Source organism: Argopecten irradians, chromosome 11, assembly GCF_041381155.1.
Source record: "Argopecten irradians isolate NY chromosome 11, Ai_NY, whole genome shotgun sequence".
In the NCBI taxonomy this organism is placed as follows: domain Eukaryota; kingdom Metazoa; phylum Mollusca; class Bivalvia; order Pectinida; family Pectinidae; genus Argopecten; species Argopecten irradians.
This window is the reverse complement of record NC_091144.1, coordinates 4,442,006-4,464,123: the sequence shown is the minus strand read 5'-3', so window position 1 is coordinate 4,464,123 and position 22,118 is coordinate 4,442,006. Positions and strand designations below refer to the sequence as shown.

The 22,118-nt window shown below is 36.4% G+C and overlaps 1 protein-coding gene across 2 annotated transcripts; it reads right to left on the bottom strand.

The window, feature by feature from the left end:
* Positions 1-313: 313 nt before the first annotated feature.
* LOC138334331 (cyclic GMP-AMP synthase-like receptor 2) lies at positions 314-15,832 on the bottom strand. 2 transcript variants are annotated; one of them, XM_069282981.1, is made up of 2 exons: positions 15,581-15,832; positions 314-2,407 (listed from the first exon to the last, which is right to left on the bottom strand). In XM_069282981.1, exons 1-2 carry the CDS (start codon positions 15,716-15,718, stop codon positions 989-991), a joined length of 1,557 nt encoding a protein of 518 aa, XP_069139082.1. In that variant the 5' UTR covers positions 15,719-15,832; the 3' UTR covers positions 314-988. The 2 variants fall into 2 exon arrangements, with proteins under 2 accessions (XP_069139082.1, XP_069139081.1); XM_069282980.1 differs by lacking the exon at positions 15,581-15,832 and adding an exon at positions 14,765-15,073.
* Positions 15,833-22,118: the final 6,286 nt, after the last annotated feature.

The following is a 22,118-nucleotide window of genomic DNA, read 5'->3' as shown; positions in this document are numbered from 1 at the left end:
TTGCCTATTATCAAAATCATTTGACATTTTATCTTTGATTGTTTTCCAGAGAAAAAATGCAAGTTTCACTCACAACTCTGTAATTGTAATATGTAAAGATGCAATTTATAGCCATTGTCATGTTTGGATGTAATAGGTAAAGCTGTTAGCCGCAGTTCTCAGAAGATAACCATCAACCTAAGTATTCAGTATTGACAGTACCTTAAAACTAGCTCAAGTGGGTTGGACTCTGAGACACCATGGAGAGGTAGTATTCTGTAAAGTAATAACAAAAGTGTTTACATTTTTCACTATAACAATAAAATTATATACATTGAGTTAAACATATTTTATTGTAAAATTGGAATTAGGCACGTTTTCCAACTGATATGAAGCCCTCTCCCTACAGAATTATAATTACTAACATAACAAGTAACACAAAATGGCATATACATAATGTATACATACTTATATGAGAGAGAGAAAGACAGAGGGTGAGAGGGAGGGTTGGAGTGTATTAAATTAAATACTACATGTACATGTATACCCTATAGTTACTTCATTTTCAATAATATGTAATCACTTCCGATGTTGCACTGATCACTGTTCATATCTCACTACTTTTAACATCCCTTAGTTTCTTTACATGCAGAAAGGTGTAAATAGTTTAGAAAATCATTTTAATTTCAAAATGTATGTTGCCCGTATGTATAGTTTTCAATAAGACCGTGAAGTCTGCCCTTCCTCTTAAAATAGCTGCAGGACCACAGCACAAAAATGGTGGGTTGGAAGGTTTAAAGTGAAAATATTTGTTATTGGAGTTAGCTAATTGCTTCTGTAGGCATTTGTGTAACAGTTTTTGTGACTGTGTGACAGTTTTCGTGACTGTGTGACAGTTTTTGTAACTGGGTAACAGTTTTTGTGACTGTTTGAGAGTTTTTGTAACTGGGTAACAGTTTTTGTAATTGTGTAACAGTTTCATGACACATTTGACATTAGTTTGAATGTTTTAACACCACATGCTGCCGAGATCTTCAACATATGGTGCTGGGTTGGACCTGATCTTTGTAAGGACCAAGAGAAGTTCAGTTAGCTCGTGTTGGTCACAGTCGTATAACAGATTATGGTCCTCCAGCCAGTAACTTGGGCAATGTCTTCTCTCTATACACACCCTAAACGCATCAAACAGACACAGAAAACATTCCTCAATGTTACCTATATCCCAGAATTCCAATGGATGTTTTTCGAGTTCCCAGAACAGCACAGTTTTAAGCTGGTACGTTTTGAGACTCTCACATACATATGTGAGATGATCTTTGAGGATGATCTTCAATGCCAGGTAACAAGCTCGTGCCACTCGTGGTATACGACTACTAAGGTAAGTCTCACAATGAGGGAAAGATATTAACCATTCAAGGTCATTTTCATGACCTTCGGAAGTTTTGGATGACTTTGCCACAAGAACATATCCACTTCCTGTTAGGTGTGCAATGTCTGTTGGTGATGGCCAGAAGCGTGAACGACTAGCCCATCCCTGGGCACATGGTGGCCAAGGTTTATGGCTATGGATCCCAAAAACTAGGTCAGCTTCAAAGATAACAAATTTCTGGTTTTCATTCCAGTACCAAGCTTGACCAATAGGAGACAGGGTCAGTTTGACCGCAGGTCCTTTTGTTTCTAGTTCTATGAAGGGAGGATGTTTCAACGGTCCAAAAATGCGTGAGGCTGGCAGGCTGTGTTCATCTATAGAATTGACCGAATCAAACACACCTTTTCTAATCACTGATGAGGAGAGATATGACTTGCCATTTGAAGAAGATTTGCAGAAATTCTGCCAAGATGCTGCGAGAGATTTTGGAACATCTGCATTTAGAACGACTTTAGTAAATCCCGGGGAATGTGTACATTCTTCTAGATTAAACAGACTCTGTGATTGGTCGGTTTTAATTGATGTTTTCGTTTTACTGTGATATCTAATTGAAGGTTTATAAGAGTTCTGTGAGGCTCTGTCATTGTATTTCATAATGACATCGATGTCTGTTCGTAAACATGAAAAAGAGGTATTGCAAGGAAGACAACAACAGAAAAAACGTAACAGGAAGCGACACCATTGGTCTTTGTAACTGTTCTGTAGGTCAAGGACGTACGACTTGCCGAGCCCCTCGGCTGAGCTCCCGACCAGAGCGTACTCAATCTGATCGCACTCCAGTGTTGTACAAGTTTCGTTCTTTATCAACATGATACAAGTCTTCGTCTGTTCCTCCAGATTACCAGGACTCAGGGGCTGCCATTGGGTTTGACTGTCATATATAGACTTGAGAATTTTAACCAATCGTCTTCGGGCAAAGTTGCAAAAGCAGAAGGTTCTTCTCTTGATTTTGATTGGACAATATTTTCTCATATGGCTCCAGCATCTGATGATTAACGGCTGTTAAACAGAAAAAAGAACTAAAAAGCTACTGTAAATAATTGTAAAGATATGGTAATATATTTTAGTTGATTCAGTTTGATTCACAAACATTAAAACAGCAGGACCAGACACGAACCTTTGGAAACCAGGAGAAAAATCAAGTATTTAGCCAATACAGACTAATACCTATCTTTTCAATATAAACATAAAATACAATATATTGATAAAGTCATGTTTAGCTAGGAAAGTAACAAAATGATGTTAGGAAAGTAACAAAATGATGTTTTCATCAGTTTTTATATTCATGATACACATTGATTACCTGTGAAGTGGTTACTAGATAAGTACTGATAAAACCAAAATACAATACCTAGTGAATGGTTACTATAGACAAGTACTGATAAAACCAAAATACAATACTTAGTGAATGGTTACTATAGACAAGTACTGATAAAACCAAAATACAATACTTAGTGAATGGTTACTATAGACAAGTACTGATAAAACCAAAATACAATACTTAGTGAATGGTTACTATAGACAAGTACTGATAAAACCAAAATACAATACTTAGTGAATGGTTACTATAGACAAGTACTGATAAAACCAAAATACAATACTTAGTAAATGGTTACTATAGACAAGTACTGATAAAACCAAAATACAATACAATACTTAGTGAATGGTTACTATAGACAAGTACTGATAAAACCAAAATACAATACTTAGTGAATGGTTACTATAGACAAGTACTGATAAAACCAAAATACAATACTTAGTAAATGGTTACTATAGACAAGTACTGATAAAACCAAAATACAATACTTAGTGAATGGTTACTATAGACAAGTACTGATAAAACCAAAATACAATACTTAGTGAATGGTTACTATAGACAAGTACTGATAAAACCAAAATACAATACCTAGTGAATGGTTACTATAGACAAGTACTGATAAAACCAAAATACAATACCTAGTAAATGGTTACTATAGACAAGTACTGATAAAACCAAAATACAATACTTAGTCTTGGTTACTATAGACAAGTACTGATAAAACCAAAATACAATACTTAGTGAATGGTTACTATAGACAAGTACTGATAAAACCAAAATACAATACTTAGTAAATGGTTACTATAGACAAGTACTGATAAAACCAAAATACAATACTTAGTGAATGGTTACTATAGACAAGTACTGATAAAACCAAAATACAATACCTAGTGAATGGTTACTATAGACAAGTACTGATAAAACCAAAATACAATACTTAGTGAATGGTTACTATAGACAAGTACTGATAAAACCAAAATACAATACTTAGTGAATGGTTACTATAGACAAGTACTGATAAAACCAAAATACAATACCTAGTGAATGGTTACTATAGACAAGTACTGATAAAACCAAAATACAATACCTAGTAATGGTTACTATAGACAAGTACTGATAAAACCAAAATACAATACTTAGTAATGGTTACTATAGACAAGTACTGATAAAACCAAAATACAATACCTAGTAATGGTTACTATAGACAAGTACTGATAAAACCAAAATACAATACCAGTAAATGGTTACTATAGACAAGTACTGATAAAACCAAAATACAATACTAGTAATGGTTACTATAGACAAGTACTGATAAAACCAAAATACAATACTAGTAATGGTTACTATAGACAAGTACTGATAAAACCAAAATACAATACCTAGTAAATGGTTACTATAGACAAGTACTGATAAAACCAAAATACAATACTTAGTGAATGGTTACTATAGACAAGTACTGATAAAACCAAAATACAATACCTAGTAAATGGTTACTATAGACAAGTACTGATAAAACCAAAATACAATACCTAGTGAATGGTTACTATAGACAAGTACTGATAAAACCAAAATACAATACTTAGTGAATGGTTACTATAGACAAGTACTGATAAAACCAAAATACAATACCTAGTAAATGGTTACTATAGACAAGTACTGATAAAACCAAAATACAATACTTAGTGAATGGTTACTATAGACAAGTACTGATAAAACCAAAATACAATACCTAGTGAATGGTTACTATAGACAAGTACTGATAAAACCAAAATACAATACTAGTGAATGGTTACTATAGACAAGTACTGATAAAACCAAAATACAATACCTAGTGAATGGTTACTATAGACAAGTACTGATAAAACCAAAATACAATACTAGTGAATGGTTACTATAGACAAGTACTGATAAAACCAAAATACAATACCTAGTGAATGGTTACTATAGACAAGTACTGATAAAACCAAAATACAAACGAACAAAAACATAAGTGAATGGTTACTATAGACAAGTACTGATAAAACAAAAACAATACCAAATACAATACTAGTGAATGGTTACTATAGACAAGTACTGATAAAACCAAAATACAATACCTAGTGAATGGTTACTATAGACAAGTACTGATAAAACCAAAATACAATACCTAGTAAATGGTTACTATAGACAAGTACTGATAAAACCAAAATACAATACCTAGTGAATGGTTACTATAGACAAGTACTGATAAAACCAAAATACAATACCTAGTGAATGGTTACTATAGACAAGTACTGATAAAACCAAAATACAATACTTAGTGAATGGTTACTATAGACAAGTACTGATAAAACCAAAATACAATACTAGTGAATGGTTACTATAGACAAGTACTGATAAAACCAAAATACAATACTTAGTGAATGGTTACTATAGACAAGTACTGATAAAACCAAAATACAATACCTAGTGAATGGTTACTATAGACAAGTACTGATAAAACCAAAATACAATACCTAGTGAATGGTTACTATAGACAAGTACTGATAAAACCAAAATACAATACTTAGTGAATGGTTACTATAGACAAGTACTGATAAAACCAAAATACAATACCTAGTAAATGGTTACTATAGACAAGTACTGATAAAACCAAAATACAATACTTAGTGAATGGTTACTATAGACAAGTACTGATAAAACCAAAATACAATACTTAGTGAATGGTTACTATAGACAAGTACTGATAAAACCAAAATACAATACTTAGTATGAATGGTTACTATAGACAAGTACTGATAAAACCAAAATACAATACTTAGTGAATGGTTACTATAGACAAGTACTGATAAAACCAAAATACAATACTTAGTGAATGGTTACTATAGACAAGTACTGATAAAACCAAAATACAATACTTAGTGAATGGTTACTATAGACAAGATACTACTATAAAACCAAAATACAATACATCTTAGTGAATGGTTACTATAGACAAGTACTGATAAAACCAAAATACAATACTTAGTGAATGGTTACTATAGACAAGTACTGATAAAACCAAAATACAATACCTAGTGAATGGTTACTATAGACAAGTACTGATAAAACCAAAATACAATACTAGTAATGGTTACTATAGACAAGTACTGATAAAACCAAAATACAATACTTAGTGAATGGTTACTATAGACAAGTACTGATAAAACCAAAATACAATACCTAGTGAATGGTTACTATAGACAAGTACTGATAAAACCAAAATACAATACTAGTGAATGGTTACTATAGACAAGTACTGATAAAACCAAAATACAATACTTAGTGAATGGTTACTATAGACAAGTACTGATAAAACCAAAATACAATACCTAGTGAATGGTTACTATAGACAAGTACTGATAAAACCAAAATACAATACTTAGTGAATGGTTACTATAGACAAGTACTGATAAAACCAAAATACAATACTTAGTGAATGGTTACTATAGACAAGTACTGATAAAACCAAAATACAATACTTAGTGAATGGTTACTATATAGACAAGTACTGATAAAACCAAAATACAATACTTAGTGAATGGTTACTATAGACAAGTACTGATAAAACCAAAATACAATACTTAGTGAATGGTTACTATAGACAAGTACTGATAAAACCAAAATACAATACTTAGTAAATGGTTACTATAGACAAGTACTGATAAAACCAAAATACAATACTTAGTGAATGGTTACTATAGACAAGTACTGATAAAACCAAAATACAATACTTAGTGAATGGTTACTATAGACAAGTACTGATAAAACCAAAATACAATACTTAGTGAAATGGTTACTATAGACAAGTACTGATAAAACCAAAATACAATACCTAGTGAATGGTTACTAGACAAGACTATAGACTAAGTACTGATAAAACCAAAATACAATACTTAGTGAATGGTTACTATAGACAAGTACTGATAAAACCAAAATACAATACCTAGTGAATGGTTACTATAGACAAGTACTGATAAAACCAAAATACAATACTTAGTGAATGGTTACTATAGACAAGTACTGATAAAACCAAAATACAATACCTAGTGAATGGTTACTATAGACAAGTACTGATAAAACCAAAATACAATACTTAGTGAATGGTTACTATAGACAAGTACTGATAAAACCAAAATACAATACTTAGTGAATGGTTACTATAGACAAGTACTGATAAAACCAAAATACAATACTTAGTGAATGGTTACTATAGACAAGTACTGATAAAACCAAAATACAATACCTAGTAAATGGTTACTATAGACAAGTACTGATAAAACCAAAATACAATACTTAGTGAATGGTTACTATAGACAAGTACTGATAAAACCAAAATACAATACTTAGTGAATGGTTACTATAGACAAGTACTGATAAAACCAAAATACAATACTTAGTGAATGGTTACTATAGACAAGTACTGATAAAACCAAAATACAATACCTAGTAAATGGTTACTATAGACAAGTACTGATAAAACCAAAATACAATACTAGTGAATGGTTACTATAGACAAGTACTGATAAAACCAAAATACAATACTTAGTAAATGGTTACTATAGACAAGTACTGATAAAACCAAAATACAATACCTAGTGAATGGTTACTATAGACAAGTACTGATAAAACCAAAATACAATACCTAGTGAATGGTTACTATAGACAAGTACTGATAAAACCAAAATACAATACTAGTGAATGGTTACTATAGACAAGTACTGATAAAACCAAAATACAATACCTAGTGAAATGGTTACTATAGACAAGTACTGATAAAACCAAAATACAATACTTAGTGAATGGTTACTATAGACAAGTACTGATAAAACCAAAATACAATACCTAGTGAATGGTTACTATAGACAAGTACTGATAAAACCAAAATACAATACTTAGTGAATGGTTACTATAGACAAGTACTGATAAAACCAAAATACAATACTTAGTGAATGGTTACTATAGACAAGTACTGATAAAACCAAAATACAATACTTAGTGAATGGTTACTATAGACAAGTACTGATAAAACCAAAATACAATACCTAGTGAATGGTTACTATAGACAAGTACTGATAAAACCAAAATACAATACTTAGTGAATGGTTACTATAGACAAGTACTGATAAAACCAAAATACAATACCTAGTAAATGGTTACTATAGACAAGTACTGATAAAACCAAAATACAATACTTAGTGAATGGTTACTATAGACAAGTACTGATAAAACCAAAATACAATACCTAGTGAATGGTTACTATAGACAAGTACTGATAAAACCAAAATACAATACCTAGTGAAATGGTTACTATAGACAAGTACTGATAAAACCAAAATACAATACTTAGTGAATGGTTACTATAGACAAGTACTGATAAAACCAAAATACAATACTTAGTGAATGGTTACTATAGACAAGTACTGATAAAACCAAAATACAATACCTAGTAAATGGTTACTATAGACAAGTACTGATAAAACCAAAATACAATACTTAGTGAATGGTTACTATAGACAAGTACTGATAAAACCAAAATACAATACCTAGTGAATGGTTACTATAGACAAGTACTGATAAAACCAAAATACAATACTTAGTGAATGGTTACTATAGACAAGTACTGATAAAACCAAAATACAATACTTAGTGAATGGTTACTATAGACAAGTACTGATAAAACCAAAATACAATACTTAGTGAATGGTTACTATAGACAAGTACTGATAAAACCAAAATACAATACCTAGTAAATGGTTACTATAGACAAGTACTGATAAAACCAAAATACAATACTTAGTGAATGGTTACTATAGACAAGTACTGATAAAACCAAAATACAATACTTAGTGAATGGTTACTATAGACAAGTACTGATAAAACCAAAATACAATACTTAGTGAATGGTTACTATAGACAAGTACTGATAAAACCAAAATACAATACTTAGTGAATGGTTACTATAGACAAGTACTGATAAAACCAAAATACAATACTTAGTGAATGGTTACTATAGACAAGTACTGATAAAACCAAAATACAATACTTAGTAAATGGTTACTATAGACAAGTACTGATAAAACCAAAATACAATACCTAGTGAATGGTTACTATAGACAAGTACTGATAAAACCAAAATACAATACTTAGTGAATGGTTACTATAGACAAGTACTGATAAAACCAAAATACAATACTTAGTGAATGGTTACTATAGACAAGTACTGATAAAACCAAAATACAATACCTAGTGAAATGGTTACTATAGACAAGTACTGATAAAACCAAAATACAATACTTAGTGAATGGTTACTATAGACAAGTACTGATAAAACCAAAATACAATACTCAGTAAATGGTTACTATAGACAAGTACTGATAAAACCAAAATACAATACCTAGTAAATGGTTACTATAGACAAGTACTGATAAAACCAAAATACAATACCTAGTAAATGGTTACTATAGACAAGTACTGATAAAACCAAAATACAATACCTAGTAAATGGTTACTATAGACAAGTACTGATAAAACCAAAATACAATACCTAGTAAATGGTTACTATAGACAAGTACTGATAAAACCAAAATACAATACTTATTGAATGGTTACTATAGACAAGTACTGATAAAACCAAAATACAATACTTAGTGAATGGTTACCTACCGCTAAAACAACGTAGAAGGACCACTCGGTAAATGGTTACCTACCGCTAAAACAACGTAGAAGGACCACTCAGTAAATGGTTACCTACCGCTAAAACAACGTAGAAGGACCACTCAGTAAATGGTTACCTACCGCTAAAACAACGTAGAAGGACCACTCAGTAAATGGTTACCTACCGCTAAAACAACGTAGAAGGACCACTCAGTAAATGGTTACCTACCTCTAAAACAACGTAGAAGGACCACTCAGTAAATGGTTACCTACCGCTAAAACAACGTAGAAGGACCACTCACTTCAGTAAATGGTTACCTACTGCTAAAACAACGTAGAAGGACCACTGCACTTCAGTAAATGGTTACCTACCGTTAAAACAACATAGAAGGACCACTCAGTAAATAGTTACCTACCACTAAAACAACGTAGAAGGACCACTCAGTAAATGGTTACCTACCGCTAAAACAACGTAGAAGGACCACTCAGTAAATGGTTACCTACCGCTAAAACAACGTAGAAGGACCACTCAGTAAATGGTTACCTACCGCTAAAACAACGTAGAAGGACCACTCAGTAAATGGTTACCTACGCTAAAACAACATAGAAGGACCACTCAGTAAATGGTTACCTACCGCTAAAACAACGTAGAAGGACCACTCAGTAAATGGTTACCTACCGCTAAAACAACATAGAAGGACCACTCAGTAAATGGTTACCTACCTCTAAAACAACATAGAAGGACCACTCAGTAAATGGTTACCTACCACTAAAACAACATAGAAGGACCACTCAGTAAATGGTTACCTACCGCTAAAACAACGTAGAAGGACCACTCAGTAAATGGTTACCTACTGCTAAAACAACATAGAAGGACCACTCAGTAAATGGTTACCTACCGCTAAAACAACATAGAAGGACCACTCAGTAAATGGTTACCTACCGCTAAAACAACGTAGAAGGACCACTCAGTAAATGGTTACCTACCGCTAAAACAACGTAGAAGGACCACTCAGTAAATGGTTACCTACCGCTAAAACAACGTAGAAGGACCACTCAGTAAATGGTTACCTACCGCTAAAACAACGTAGAAGGACCACTCAGTAAATGGTTACCTACCGCTAAAACAACATAGAAGGACCACTCAGTAAATGGTTACCTACCTCTAAAACAACATAGAAGGACCACTCAGTAAATGGTTACCTACCTCTAAAACAACATAGAAGGACCACTCAGTAAATGGTTACCTACCTCTAAAACAACGTAGAAGGACCACTCAGTAAATGGTTACCTACCGCTAAAACAACGTAGAAGGACCACTCAGTAAATGGTTACCTACCTCTAAAACAACATAGAAGGACCACTCAGTAAATGGTTACCTACCGCTAAAACAACATAGAAGGACCACTCAGTAAATGGTTACCTACCACTAAAACAACGTAGAAGGACCACTCAGTAAATGGTTACCTACCGCTAAAACAACATAGAAGGACCACTCAGTAAATGGTTACCTACCTCTAAAACAACATAGAAGGACCACTCAGTAAATGGTTACCTACCTCTAAAACAACGTAGAAGGACCACTCAGTAAATGGTTACCTACCGCTAAAACAACGTAGAAGGACCACTCAGTAAATGGTTACCTACCACTAAAACAACGTAGAAGGACCACTCAGTAAATGGTTACCTACCGCTAAAACAACATAGAAGGACCACTCAGTAAATGGTTACCTACCGCTAAAACAACATAGAAGGACCACTCAGTAAATGGTTACCTACCTCTAAAACAACGTAGAAGGACCACTCAGTAAATGGTTACCTACCTCTAAAACAACGTAGAAGGACCACTCAGTAAATGGTTACCTACCGCTAAAACAACGTAGAAGGACCACTCAGTAAATGGTTACCTACCACTAAAACAACTAGAAGGACCACTCAGTAAATGGTTACCTACCGCTAAAACAACGTAGAAGGACCACTCAGTAAATGGTTACCTACCGCTAAAACAACGTAGAAGGACCACTCAGTAAATGGTTACCTACCGCTAAAACAACGTAGAAGGACCACTCAGTAAATGGTTACCTACCGCTAAAACAACGTAGAAGGACCACTCAGTAAATGGTTACCTACCGCTAAAACAACGTAGAAGGACCACTCAGTAAATGGTTACCTACCGCTAAAACAACGTAGAAGGACCACTCAGTAAATGGTTACCTACCTCTAAAACAACGTAGAAGGACCACTCAGTAAATGGTTACCTACCTCTAAAACAACGTAGAAGGACCACTCAGTAAATGGTTACCTACCTCTAAAACAACATAGAAGGACCACTCAGTAAATGGTTACCTACCGCTAAAACAACGTAGAAGGACCACTCAGTAAATGGTTACCTACCGCTAAAACAACATAGAAGGACCACTCAGTAAAACAACGTAAATGGTTACCTACCGCTAAAACAACATAGAAGGACCACTCAGTAAATGGTTACCTACCTCTAAAACAACGTAGAAGGACCACATAAATGGTTACCTACCGCTAAAACAACGTAGAAGGACCACTCAGTAAATGGTTACCTACTGCTAAAACAACATAGAAGGACCACTCAGTAAATGGTTACCTACCGCTAAAACAACGTAGAAGGACCACTCAGTAAATGGTTACCTACCACTAAAACAACGTAGAAGGACCACTCAGTAAATGGTTACCTACCGCTAAAACAACGTAGAAGGACCACTCAGTAAATGGTTACCTACCGCTAAAACAACATAGAAGGACCACTCAGTAAATGGTTACCTACCGCTAAAACAACATAGAAGGACCACTCAGTAAATGGTTACCTACCGCTAAAACAACGTAGAAGGACCACTCAGTAAATGGTTACCTACCTACTAAAACAACAGTAGAAGGACCACTCAGTAAATGGTTACCTACCTCTAAAACAACGTAGAAGGACCACTCAGTAAATGGTTACCTACCTCTAAAACAACATAGAAGGACCACTCAGTAAATGGTTACCTACCCTAAAACAACGTAGAAGGACCACTCAGTAAATGGTTACCTACCACTAAAACAACGTAGAAGGACCACTCAGTAAATGGTTACCTACGCTAAAACAACTAGAAACAACAGTAAAGGACCTACACTCAACTAGAAAATGTAAATGGTTACCTACCGCTAAAACAACGTAGAAGGACCACTCAGTAAATGGTTACCTACCGCTAAAACAACGTAGAAGGACCACTCAGTAAATGGTTACCTACCTCTAAAACAACGTAGAAGGACCACTCAGTAAATGGTTACCTACCCTAAAACAACGTAGAAGGACCACTCAGTAAATGGTTACCTACCGCTAAAACAACATAGAAGGACCACTCAGTAAATGGTTACCTACCGCTAAAACAACATAGAAGGACCACTCAGTAAATGGTTACCTACCTCTAAAACAACGTAGAAGGACCACTCAGTAAATGGTTACCTACCGCTAAAACAACATAGAAGGACCACTCAGTAAATGGTTACCTACCGCTAAAACAACGTAGAAGGACCACTCAGTAAATGGTTACCTACCGCTAAAACAACGTAGAAGGACCACTCAGTAAATGGTTACCTACCTCTAAAACAACATAGAAGGACCACTCAGTAAATGGTTACCTACCTCTAAAACAACATAGAAGGACCACTCAGTAAATGGTTACCTACCTCTAAAACAACGTAGAAGGACCACTCAGTAAATGGTTACCTACCGCTAAAACAACGTAGAAGGATCACTCAGTAAAACAACGTAGAAGGACCACTCAGTAAATGGTTACCTACCGCTAAAACAACGTAGAAGGACCACTCAGTAAATGGTTACCTACCTCTAAAACAACGTAGAAGGACCACTCAGTAAATGGTTACCTACCGCTAAAACAACGTAGAAGGACCACTCAGTAAATGGTTACCTACCTCTAAAACAACGTAGAAGGACCACTCAGTAAATGGTTACCTACCACTAAAACAACGTAGAAGGACCACTCAGTAAATGGTTACCTACCGCTAAAACAACATAGAAGGACCACTCAGTAAATGGTTACCTACCGCTAAAACAACGTAGAAGGACCACTCAGTAAATGGTTACCTACCGCTAAAACAACGTAGAAGGACCACTCAGTAAATGGTTACCTACCACTAAAACAACGTAGAAGGACCACTCAGTAAATGGTTACCTACCTCTAAAACAACGTAGAAGGACCACTCAGTAAATGGTTACCTACCTCTAAAACAACGTAGAAGGACCACTCAGTAAATGGTTACCTACCGCTAAAACAACATAGAAGGACCACTCAGTAAATGGTTACCTACCGCTAAAACAACGTAGAAGGACCACTCAGTAAATGGTTACCTACCGCTAAAACAAACGTAGAAGGACCACTCAGTAAATGGTTACCTACCGCTAAAACAACGTAGAAGGACCACTCAGTAAATGGTTACCTACCGCTAAAACAACATAGAAGGACCACTCAGTAAATGGTTACCTACCGCTAAAACAACGTAGAAGGACCACTCAGTAAATGGTTACCTACCGCTAAAACAACGTAGAAGGACCACTCAGTAAATGGTTACCTACCGCTAAAACAACGTAGAAGGACCACTCAGTAAATGGTTACCTACCGCTAAAACAACGTAGAAGGACCACTCACTCATTAAATGGTTACCTACCTCTAAAACAACGTAGAAGGACCACTCAGTAAATGGTTACCTACCGCTAAAACAACGTAGAAGGACCACTCACTTCAGTAAATGGTTACCTACCGCTAAAACAACGTAGAAGGACCACTCAGTAAATGGTTACCTACTGCTAAAACAACGTAGAAGGACCACTCAGTAAATGGTTACCTACCGCTAAAACAACATAGAAGGACCACTCAGTAGAAGGATACCTACCGCTAAAACAACGTAGAAGGACCACTCAGTAAATGGTTACCTACTGCTAAAACAACATAGAAGGACCACTCAGTAAATGGTTACCTACTGCTAAAACAACGTAGAAGGACCACTCAGTAAATGGTTACCTACCGCTAAAACAACATAGAAGGACCACTCAGTAAATGGTTACCTACCACTAAAACAACGTAGAAGGACCACTCAGTAAATGGTTACCTACCGCTAAAACAACATAGAAGGACCACTCAGTAAATGGTTACCTACCTCTAAAACAACATAGAAGGACCACTCAGTAAATGGTTACCTACCTCTAAAACAACGTAGAAGGACCACTCAGTAAATGGTTACCTACCTCTAAAACAACGTAGAAGGACCACTCAGTAAATGGTTACCTACCACTAAAACAATGTAGAAGGACCACTCAGTAAATGGTTACCTACCGCTAAAACAACGTAGAAGGACCCTACAAGGGAACACACTGTGAATATGGCACTGAACACCAACACCCCAAGGATAATGGGGTGGCGCTGACCAGTCTCATAAAATGACTGCCTTTTATAGGGGTCAGCCAGTATGTCCTGAACAATCAGATACATTCGGTGACAATACCAGCAAGTAAAAATCACTACGGCCCCCATCATGGTGTAGAGAAAGTTTGTTCTCTGCCGGGACCTCTGAATTAAAACCATGTTTTCCCCTTCCAACACTGCCAATGCTGTACATTAGATACATGCGTAAGGTCTACTTTCACTTTGCTATACATTTACATAGAGATTGTTAAACAAAACACTAAATATTTTAAGTCACAGTTGAGAGAATTTCAAACGATACATTGTAAGTTGTATTAGGTATAGTGTTTGTATTGTGTACAGGTATGTTCTGTTGTAATAGTTTGACAGTTTGAGTTTATATTACTGAAGGTCTTTTGTATCAGCAAACAACTTACTATATGTATATACACTAATTAGAAAACTTATCTAAATTTCAAAACCTTTAAAAATGAATCAATTATATGTCAGCTGCCAAAATGACATAGGAATATGAATCCAATGATTATATATAGTGTAGTGTATCTGGTTTTTCTAAACGTGTACATTTTGTACACTGTATGAACTGGTAGTATTGTATACATTATGATAGGATTCTAAATGACATTGCCCCATTGGATAAAGAATAAATTGAAAGTGTTCTTGGTTAACCCATGTAGATATGCATGAGTTGTTGTACATTCCTGACCTTGATTGACCTTGACTTACCGATATTATAATGTACACAGAGCAGACAAGGAAACACGTAAGGAGATACACAATGACAATGAACAGTAGGAGAGTTTTAGGTTGATATTCCCACTGAAGTTTGTAGTGTTGGAGTGTTCTGTACTCCGAATACTTCATTATATCACTGACTATAGACCAGTAAAATACATAACAACCTTAACATACACTACACAGGAACAGTGTGTACAATATATACAGGTCTCGGTGTGATTGTCCCAGTAAAGTCCGTCTGGCTGCCATGTTGTCCTCAGTCATGAATGAGTGGTTCAAACTGTTGTACAAATATAAAATAATTTATTGGCTATCACCGACTTCAAGACAGTTAAGTCTGCCTTAACAGCCAATTAAAATAAACAGTCACCTGCCTTAACGTCCACCTTTAATAAATGGTCACCTGCCTTAACGTCCACCTTTAATAAATAGTCACCTGCCTTAATGTCACCTTTAATAAATGGTCACCTGCCTTAACGTCCACCTTTAATAAATGGTCACCTGCCTTAATGTCCACCTTTAATAAATGGTCACCTGCCTTAACGTCCACCTTTAATAAATGGTCACCTGCCTTAACGTCCACCTTTAATAAATGGTCACCTTAATAAATGGTCACCTGCCTTAGCGTCCACCTTTAATAAACAGTCACCTGCCTTAATGTCCACCTTTAATAAACGGTCACCTGCCTTAATGTCCACCTTTAATAAATGGTCACCTGCCTTAACGTCCACCTTTAATAAATAGTCACCTGCCTTAACGTCCACCTTTAATAAACTCACCTGCCTTAATGTCCACCTTTAATAAATGGTCACCTGCCTTAATGTCCACCTTTAATAAATGGTCACCTGCCTTAATGTCCACCTTTAATAAATGGTCACCTGCCTTAATGTCCACCTTTAATAAATGGTCACCTGCCTTAATGTCCACCTTTAATAAATGGTCACCTGCCTTAACATCCACCTTTAATAAACGGTCACCTGCCTTAATGTCCACCTTTAATAAATGGTCACCTGCCTTAACATCCACCTTTAATAAATAGTCACCTGCCTTAATGTCCACCTTTAATAATGGTTCACCTGCCTTAACGTCCACCTTTAATAAATGGTCACCTGCCTTAACGTCCACCTTTAATAAACATGGTCACCTGCCTTAACGTCCACCTTTAATAAATGGTCACCTGCCTTAATGTCCACCTTTAATAAATGGTCACCTGCCTTAATGTCCACCTTTAATAAATGGTCACCTGCCTTAACGTCCACCTTTAATAAATAGTCACCTGCCTTAACACTCACCTTTAATAAACGGTCACCTGCCTTAACGTCCACCTTTAATAAATTGTCACCTGCCTTAACGTCCACCTTTAATAAACGGTCACCTGCCTTAACGTCCACCTTTAATAAATGGTCACCTGCCTTAACGTCCACCTTTAATAAATGGTCACCTGCCTTAACGTCCACCTTTAATAAATGGTCACCTGCCTTTATGTCCACCTTTAATAAATGTTCACCTGCCTTAACATCCACCTTTAATAAATGGTCACCTGCCTTAACGTCCAATTTTTAATAAATGGTCACCTGCCTTAACATCCACCTTTAATAAATAGTCACCTGCCTTAATGTCCACCTTTAATAAATGGTCACCTGCCTTAACGTCCACCTTTAATAAATGGTCACCTGCCTTAACATCCACCTTTAATAAATGGTCACCTGCCTTAATGTCCACCTTTAATAAATGGTCACCTGCCTTAACATCCACCTTTAATAAATGGTCACCTGCCTTAATGTCCACCTTTAATAAATGGTCACCTGCCTTAATGTCCACCTTTAATAAATGGTCACCTGCCTTAACACCACCAATTTAATAAATGGTCACCTGCCTTAATGTCCACCTTTAATAAATGGTCACCTGCCTTAACGTCCACCTTTAATAAATGGTCACCTGCCTTAATGTCCACCTTTAATAAATGGTCACCTGCCTTAACGTCCACCTTTAATAAATGGTCACCTGCCTTAACATCCACCTTTAATAAATGGTCACCTGCCTTAACATCCACCTTTAATAAATGGTCACCTGCCTTAATGTCCACCTTTAATAAATGGTCACCTGCCTTAATGTCCACCTTTAATAAATGGTCACCTGCCTTAACGTCCACCTTTAATAAATGGTCACCTGCCTTAACGTCCACCTTTAATAAATGGTCACCTGCCTTAATGTCCACCTTTAATAAAATGGTCACCTGCCTTAACGTCCACCTTTAATAAATGGTCACCTGCCTTAACGTCCACCTTTAATAAATGGTCACCTGCCTTAATGTCCACCTTTAATAAACGGTCACCTGCCTTAATGTCCACCTTTAATAAATGGTCACCTGCCTTAACGTCCAATTTTTAATAAATGGTCACCTGCCTTAATGTCCACCTTTAATAAATGGTCACCTGCCTTAACGTCCACCTTTAATAAATGGTCACCTGCCTTAACATCCACCTTTAATAAATGGTCACCTGCCTTAACGTCCACCTTTAATAAATGGTCACCTGCCTTAACATCCACCTTTAATAAATGGTCACCTGCCTTAATGTCCACCTTTAATAAATGGTCACCTGCCTTAACGTCCACCTTTAATAAATAGTCACCTGCCTTAATGTCCACCTTTAATAAATGGTCACCTGCCTTAACATCCACCTTTAATAAATGGTCACCTGCCTTAATGTCCACCTTTAATAAATGGTCACCTGCCTTAACGTCCACCTTTAATAAATGGTCACCTGCCTTAACATCCACCTTTAATAAATGGTCACCTGCCTTAACGTCCACCTTTAATAAATGGTCACCTGCCTTAACTCCACCTTTAATAAATGGTCACCTGCCTTAACGTCCACCACTTAATAAATGGTCACCTGCCTTAATGTCCACCTTTAATAAATGGTCACCTGCCTTAATGTCCACCTTTAATAAATGGTCACCTGCCTTAACGTCCACCTTTAATAAATGGTCACCTGCCTTAATGTCCACCTTTAATAAATGGTCACCTGCCTTAACGTCCACCTTTAATAAATGGTCACCTGCCTTAACGTCCACCTTTAATAAATGGTCACCTGCCTTAACGTCCACCTTTAATAAATGGTCACCTGCCTTAACGTCCACCTTTAATAAATGGTCACCTGCCTTAACCTTTAATAATGTCCACCTTTAATAAATGGTCACCTGCCTTAACGTCCACCTTTAATAAATGGTCACCTGCCTTAATGTCCACCTTTAATAAATGGTCACCTGCCTTTAAACATCCACCTTTAATAAATGTCCCTGCCTTTAACAATCCACCTTTAATAAATGGTCACCTGCCTTAACATCCACCTTTAATAAATGGTCACCTGCCTTAACGTCCAATTTTAATAATGGTCACCTGCCTTAACATCCACCTTTAATAAATGTCACCTGCCTTAATGTCCACCTTTAATAAATGGTCACCTGCCTTAACGTCCACCTTTAATAAATGGTCACCTGCCTTAACGTCCACCTTTAATAAATGGTCACCTGCCTTAACGTCCACCTTTAATAAATGGTCACCTGCCTTAACGTCCACCTTTAATAAATGGTCACCTGCCTTAACGTCCACCTTTAATAAATGGTCACCTGCCTTAACATCCACCTTTAATAAATGGTCACCTGCCTTAACGTCCACCTTTAATAAATGGTCACCTGCCTTAATTCCACCTTTAATAAATGGTCACCTGCCTTAAGTCCCTTTAATAAACGGTCACCTGCCTTAACGTCCACCTTTAATAAATGGTCACCTGCCTTAACGTCCACCTTTAATAAATGTCACCTGCCTTAACGTCCACCTTTAATAAATAGTCACCTGCCTTAACATCCACCTTTAATAAATAGTCACCTGCCTTAACATCCACCTTTAATAAATGGTCACCTGCCTTAACATCCACCTTTAATAAATAGTCACCTGCCTTAATGTCCACCTTTAATAAATGGTCACCTGCCTTAATGTCCACCTTTAATAAATGGTCACCTGCCTTAACGTCCACCTTTAATAAATGGTCACCTGCCTTAATGTCCACCTTTAATAAATGGTCACCTGCCTTAACGTCCACCTTTAATAAATGGTCACCTGCCTTAACGTCCACCTTTAATAAATGGTCACCTGCCTTAACGTCCACCTTTAATAAATGGTCACCTGCCTTAACATCCACCTTTTATAAACGGTCACCTGCCTTAACGTCCACCTTTAATAAATAGTCACCTGCCTTAACGTCCACCTTTAATAAATGGTCACCTGCCTTAACGTCCACCTTTAATAAATGGTCACCTGCCTTAACGTCCACCTTTAATAAATGGTCACCTGCCTTAACGTCCACCTTTAATAAATAGTCACCTGCCTTAACGTCCACCTTTAATAAATGGTCACCTGCCTTAACGTCCACCTTTAATAAATAGTCACCTGCCTTAACGTCCACCTTTAATAAATGGTCACCTGCCTTAACACCACCTTTAATAAATGGTCACCTGCCTTAATGTCCACCTTTAATAAATGTCACCTGCCTTAACGTCCACCTTTAATAAATGGTCACCTGCCTTAACGTCCACCTTTAATAAATGGTCACCTGCCTTAATGTCCACCTTTAATAAATGGTCACCTGCCTTAACATCCACCTTTAATAAATGGTCACCTGCCTTAATGTCCACCTTTAATAAATGGTCACCTGCCTTAACGTCCACCTTTAATAAATGGTCACCTGCCTTAATGTCCACCTTTAATAAATGGTCACCTGCCTTAACATCCACCTTTAATAAATGGTCACCTGCCTTAACATCCACCTTTAATAAATGGTCACCTGCCTTAACGTCCACCTTTAATAAATGGTCACCTGCCTTAACATCCACCTTTAATAAATGGTCACCTGCCTTAACGTCCACCTTTAATAAATGGTCACCTGCCTTAACGTCCACCTTTAATAAATGGTCACCTGCCTTAACGTCCACCTTTAATAAATGGTCACCTGCCTTAACGTCCACCTTTAATAAATGGTCACCTGCCTTAACGTCCACCTTTAATAAATGGTCACCTGCCTTAACGTCCACCTTTAATAAATGGTCACCTGCCTTAACGTCCACCTTTAATAAATGGTCACCTGCCTTAATGTCCACCTTTAATAAATGGTCACCTGCCTTAACATCCACCTTTAATAAATGGTCACCTGCCTTAACGTCCACCTTTAATAAATGGTCACCTGCCTTAACGTCCACCTTTAATAAATGGTCACCTGCCTTAATGTCCACCTTTAATAAATGGTCACCTGCCTTAACGTCCACCTTTAATAAATGGTCACCTGCCTTAACACTCACCTTTAATAAATGGTCACCTGCCTTAAATACACCTTTAATAAATGGTCACCTGCCTTAACGTCCAAATTTTAATAAATGGTCACCTGCCTTAATGTCCACCTTTAATAAATGGTCACCTGCCTTAATGTCCACCTTTAATAAATGGTCACCTGCCTTAATGTCCACCTTTAATAAATGGTCACCTGCCTTAATGTCCACCTTTAATAAATGGTCACCTGCCTTAATGTCCACCTTTAATAAATGGTCACCTGCCTTAACGTCCACCTTTAATAAATGGTCACCTGCCTTAACGTCCACCTTTAATAAATGGTCACCTGCCTTAATGTCCACCTTTAATAAATGGTCACCTGCCTTAACATCCACCTTTAATAAATGGTCACCTGCCTTAACGTCCACCTTTAATAAATGGTCACCTGCCTTAACGTCCACCTTTAATAAATGGTCACCTGCCTTAACGTCCACCTTTAATAAATGGTCACCTGCCTTAACGTCCACCTTTAATAAATGGTCACCTGCCTTAACGTCCACCTTTAATAAATAGTCACCTGCCTTAATGTCCACCTTTAATAAACGGTCACCTGCCTTAATGTCCACCTTTAATAAATGGTCACCTGCCTTAACGTCCACCTTTAATAAATAGTCACCTGCCTTAACGTCCACCTTTAATAAATGGTCACCTGCCTTAACGTCCACCTTTAATAAATGGTCACCTGCCTTAATGTCCACCTTTAATAAATGGTCACCTGCCTTAACGTCCACCTTTAATAAATGGTCACCTGCCTTAACGTCCACCTTTAATAAATGGTCACCTGCCTTAATGTCCTTTTTTAATAAATGGTCACCTGCCTTAATGTCCTTTTTTAATAAATGGTCACCTGCCTTAATGTCCTTTTTTAATAAATAGTCACCTGCCTTAACGTCCACCTTTAATAAATGGTCACCTGCCTTAACGTCCACCTTTAATAAATAGTCACCCTGCCTTAACGTCCACTTTTTAATAAATGGTCACCTGCCTTAACGTCCACCTTTAATAAATGGTCACCTGCCTTAACGTCCACCTTTAATAAATGGTCACCTGCCTTAACGTCCACCTTTAATAAATGGTCACCTGCCTTAACGTCCACCTTTAATAAATGGTCACCTGCCTTAACGTCCACCTTTAATAAAT

Excerpts from the sequence above, each read along its gene's own strand:
- LOC138334331 (XM_069282980.1), bottom strand. The coding sequence starts at position 15,013 with ATGGTTTTAATTCAGAGGTCCCGGCAGAGAACAAACTTTCTCTACACC. Across the intron at positions 2,408-14,764 it reads CCTTCTACGTTGTTTTAGCG|CCGTTAATCATCAGATGCTG; the intron begins GTAGGTAACCAT and ends TCTGTTTAACAG.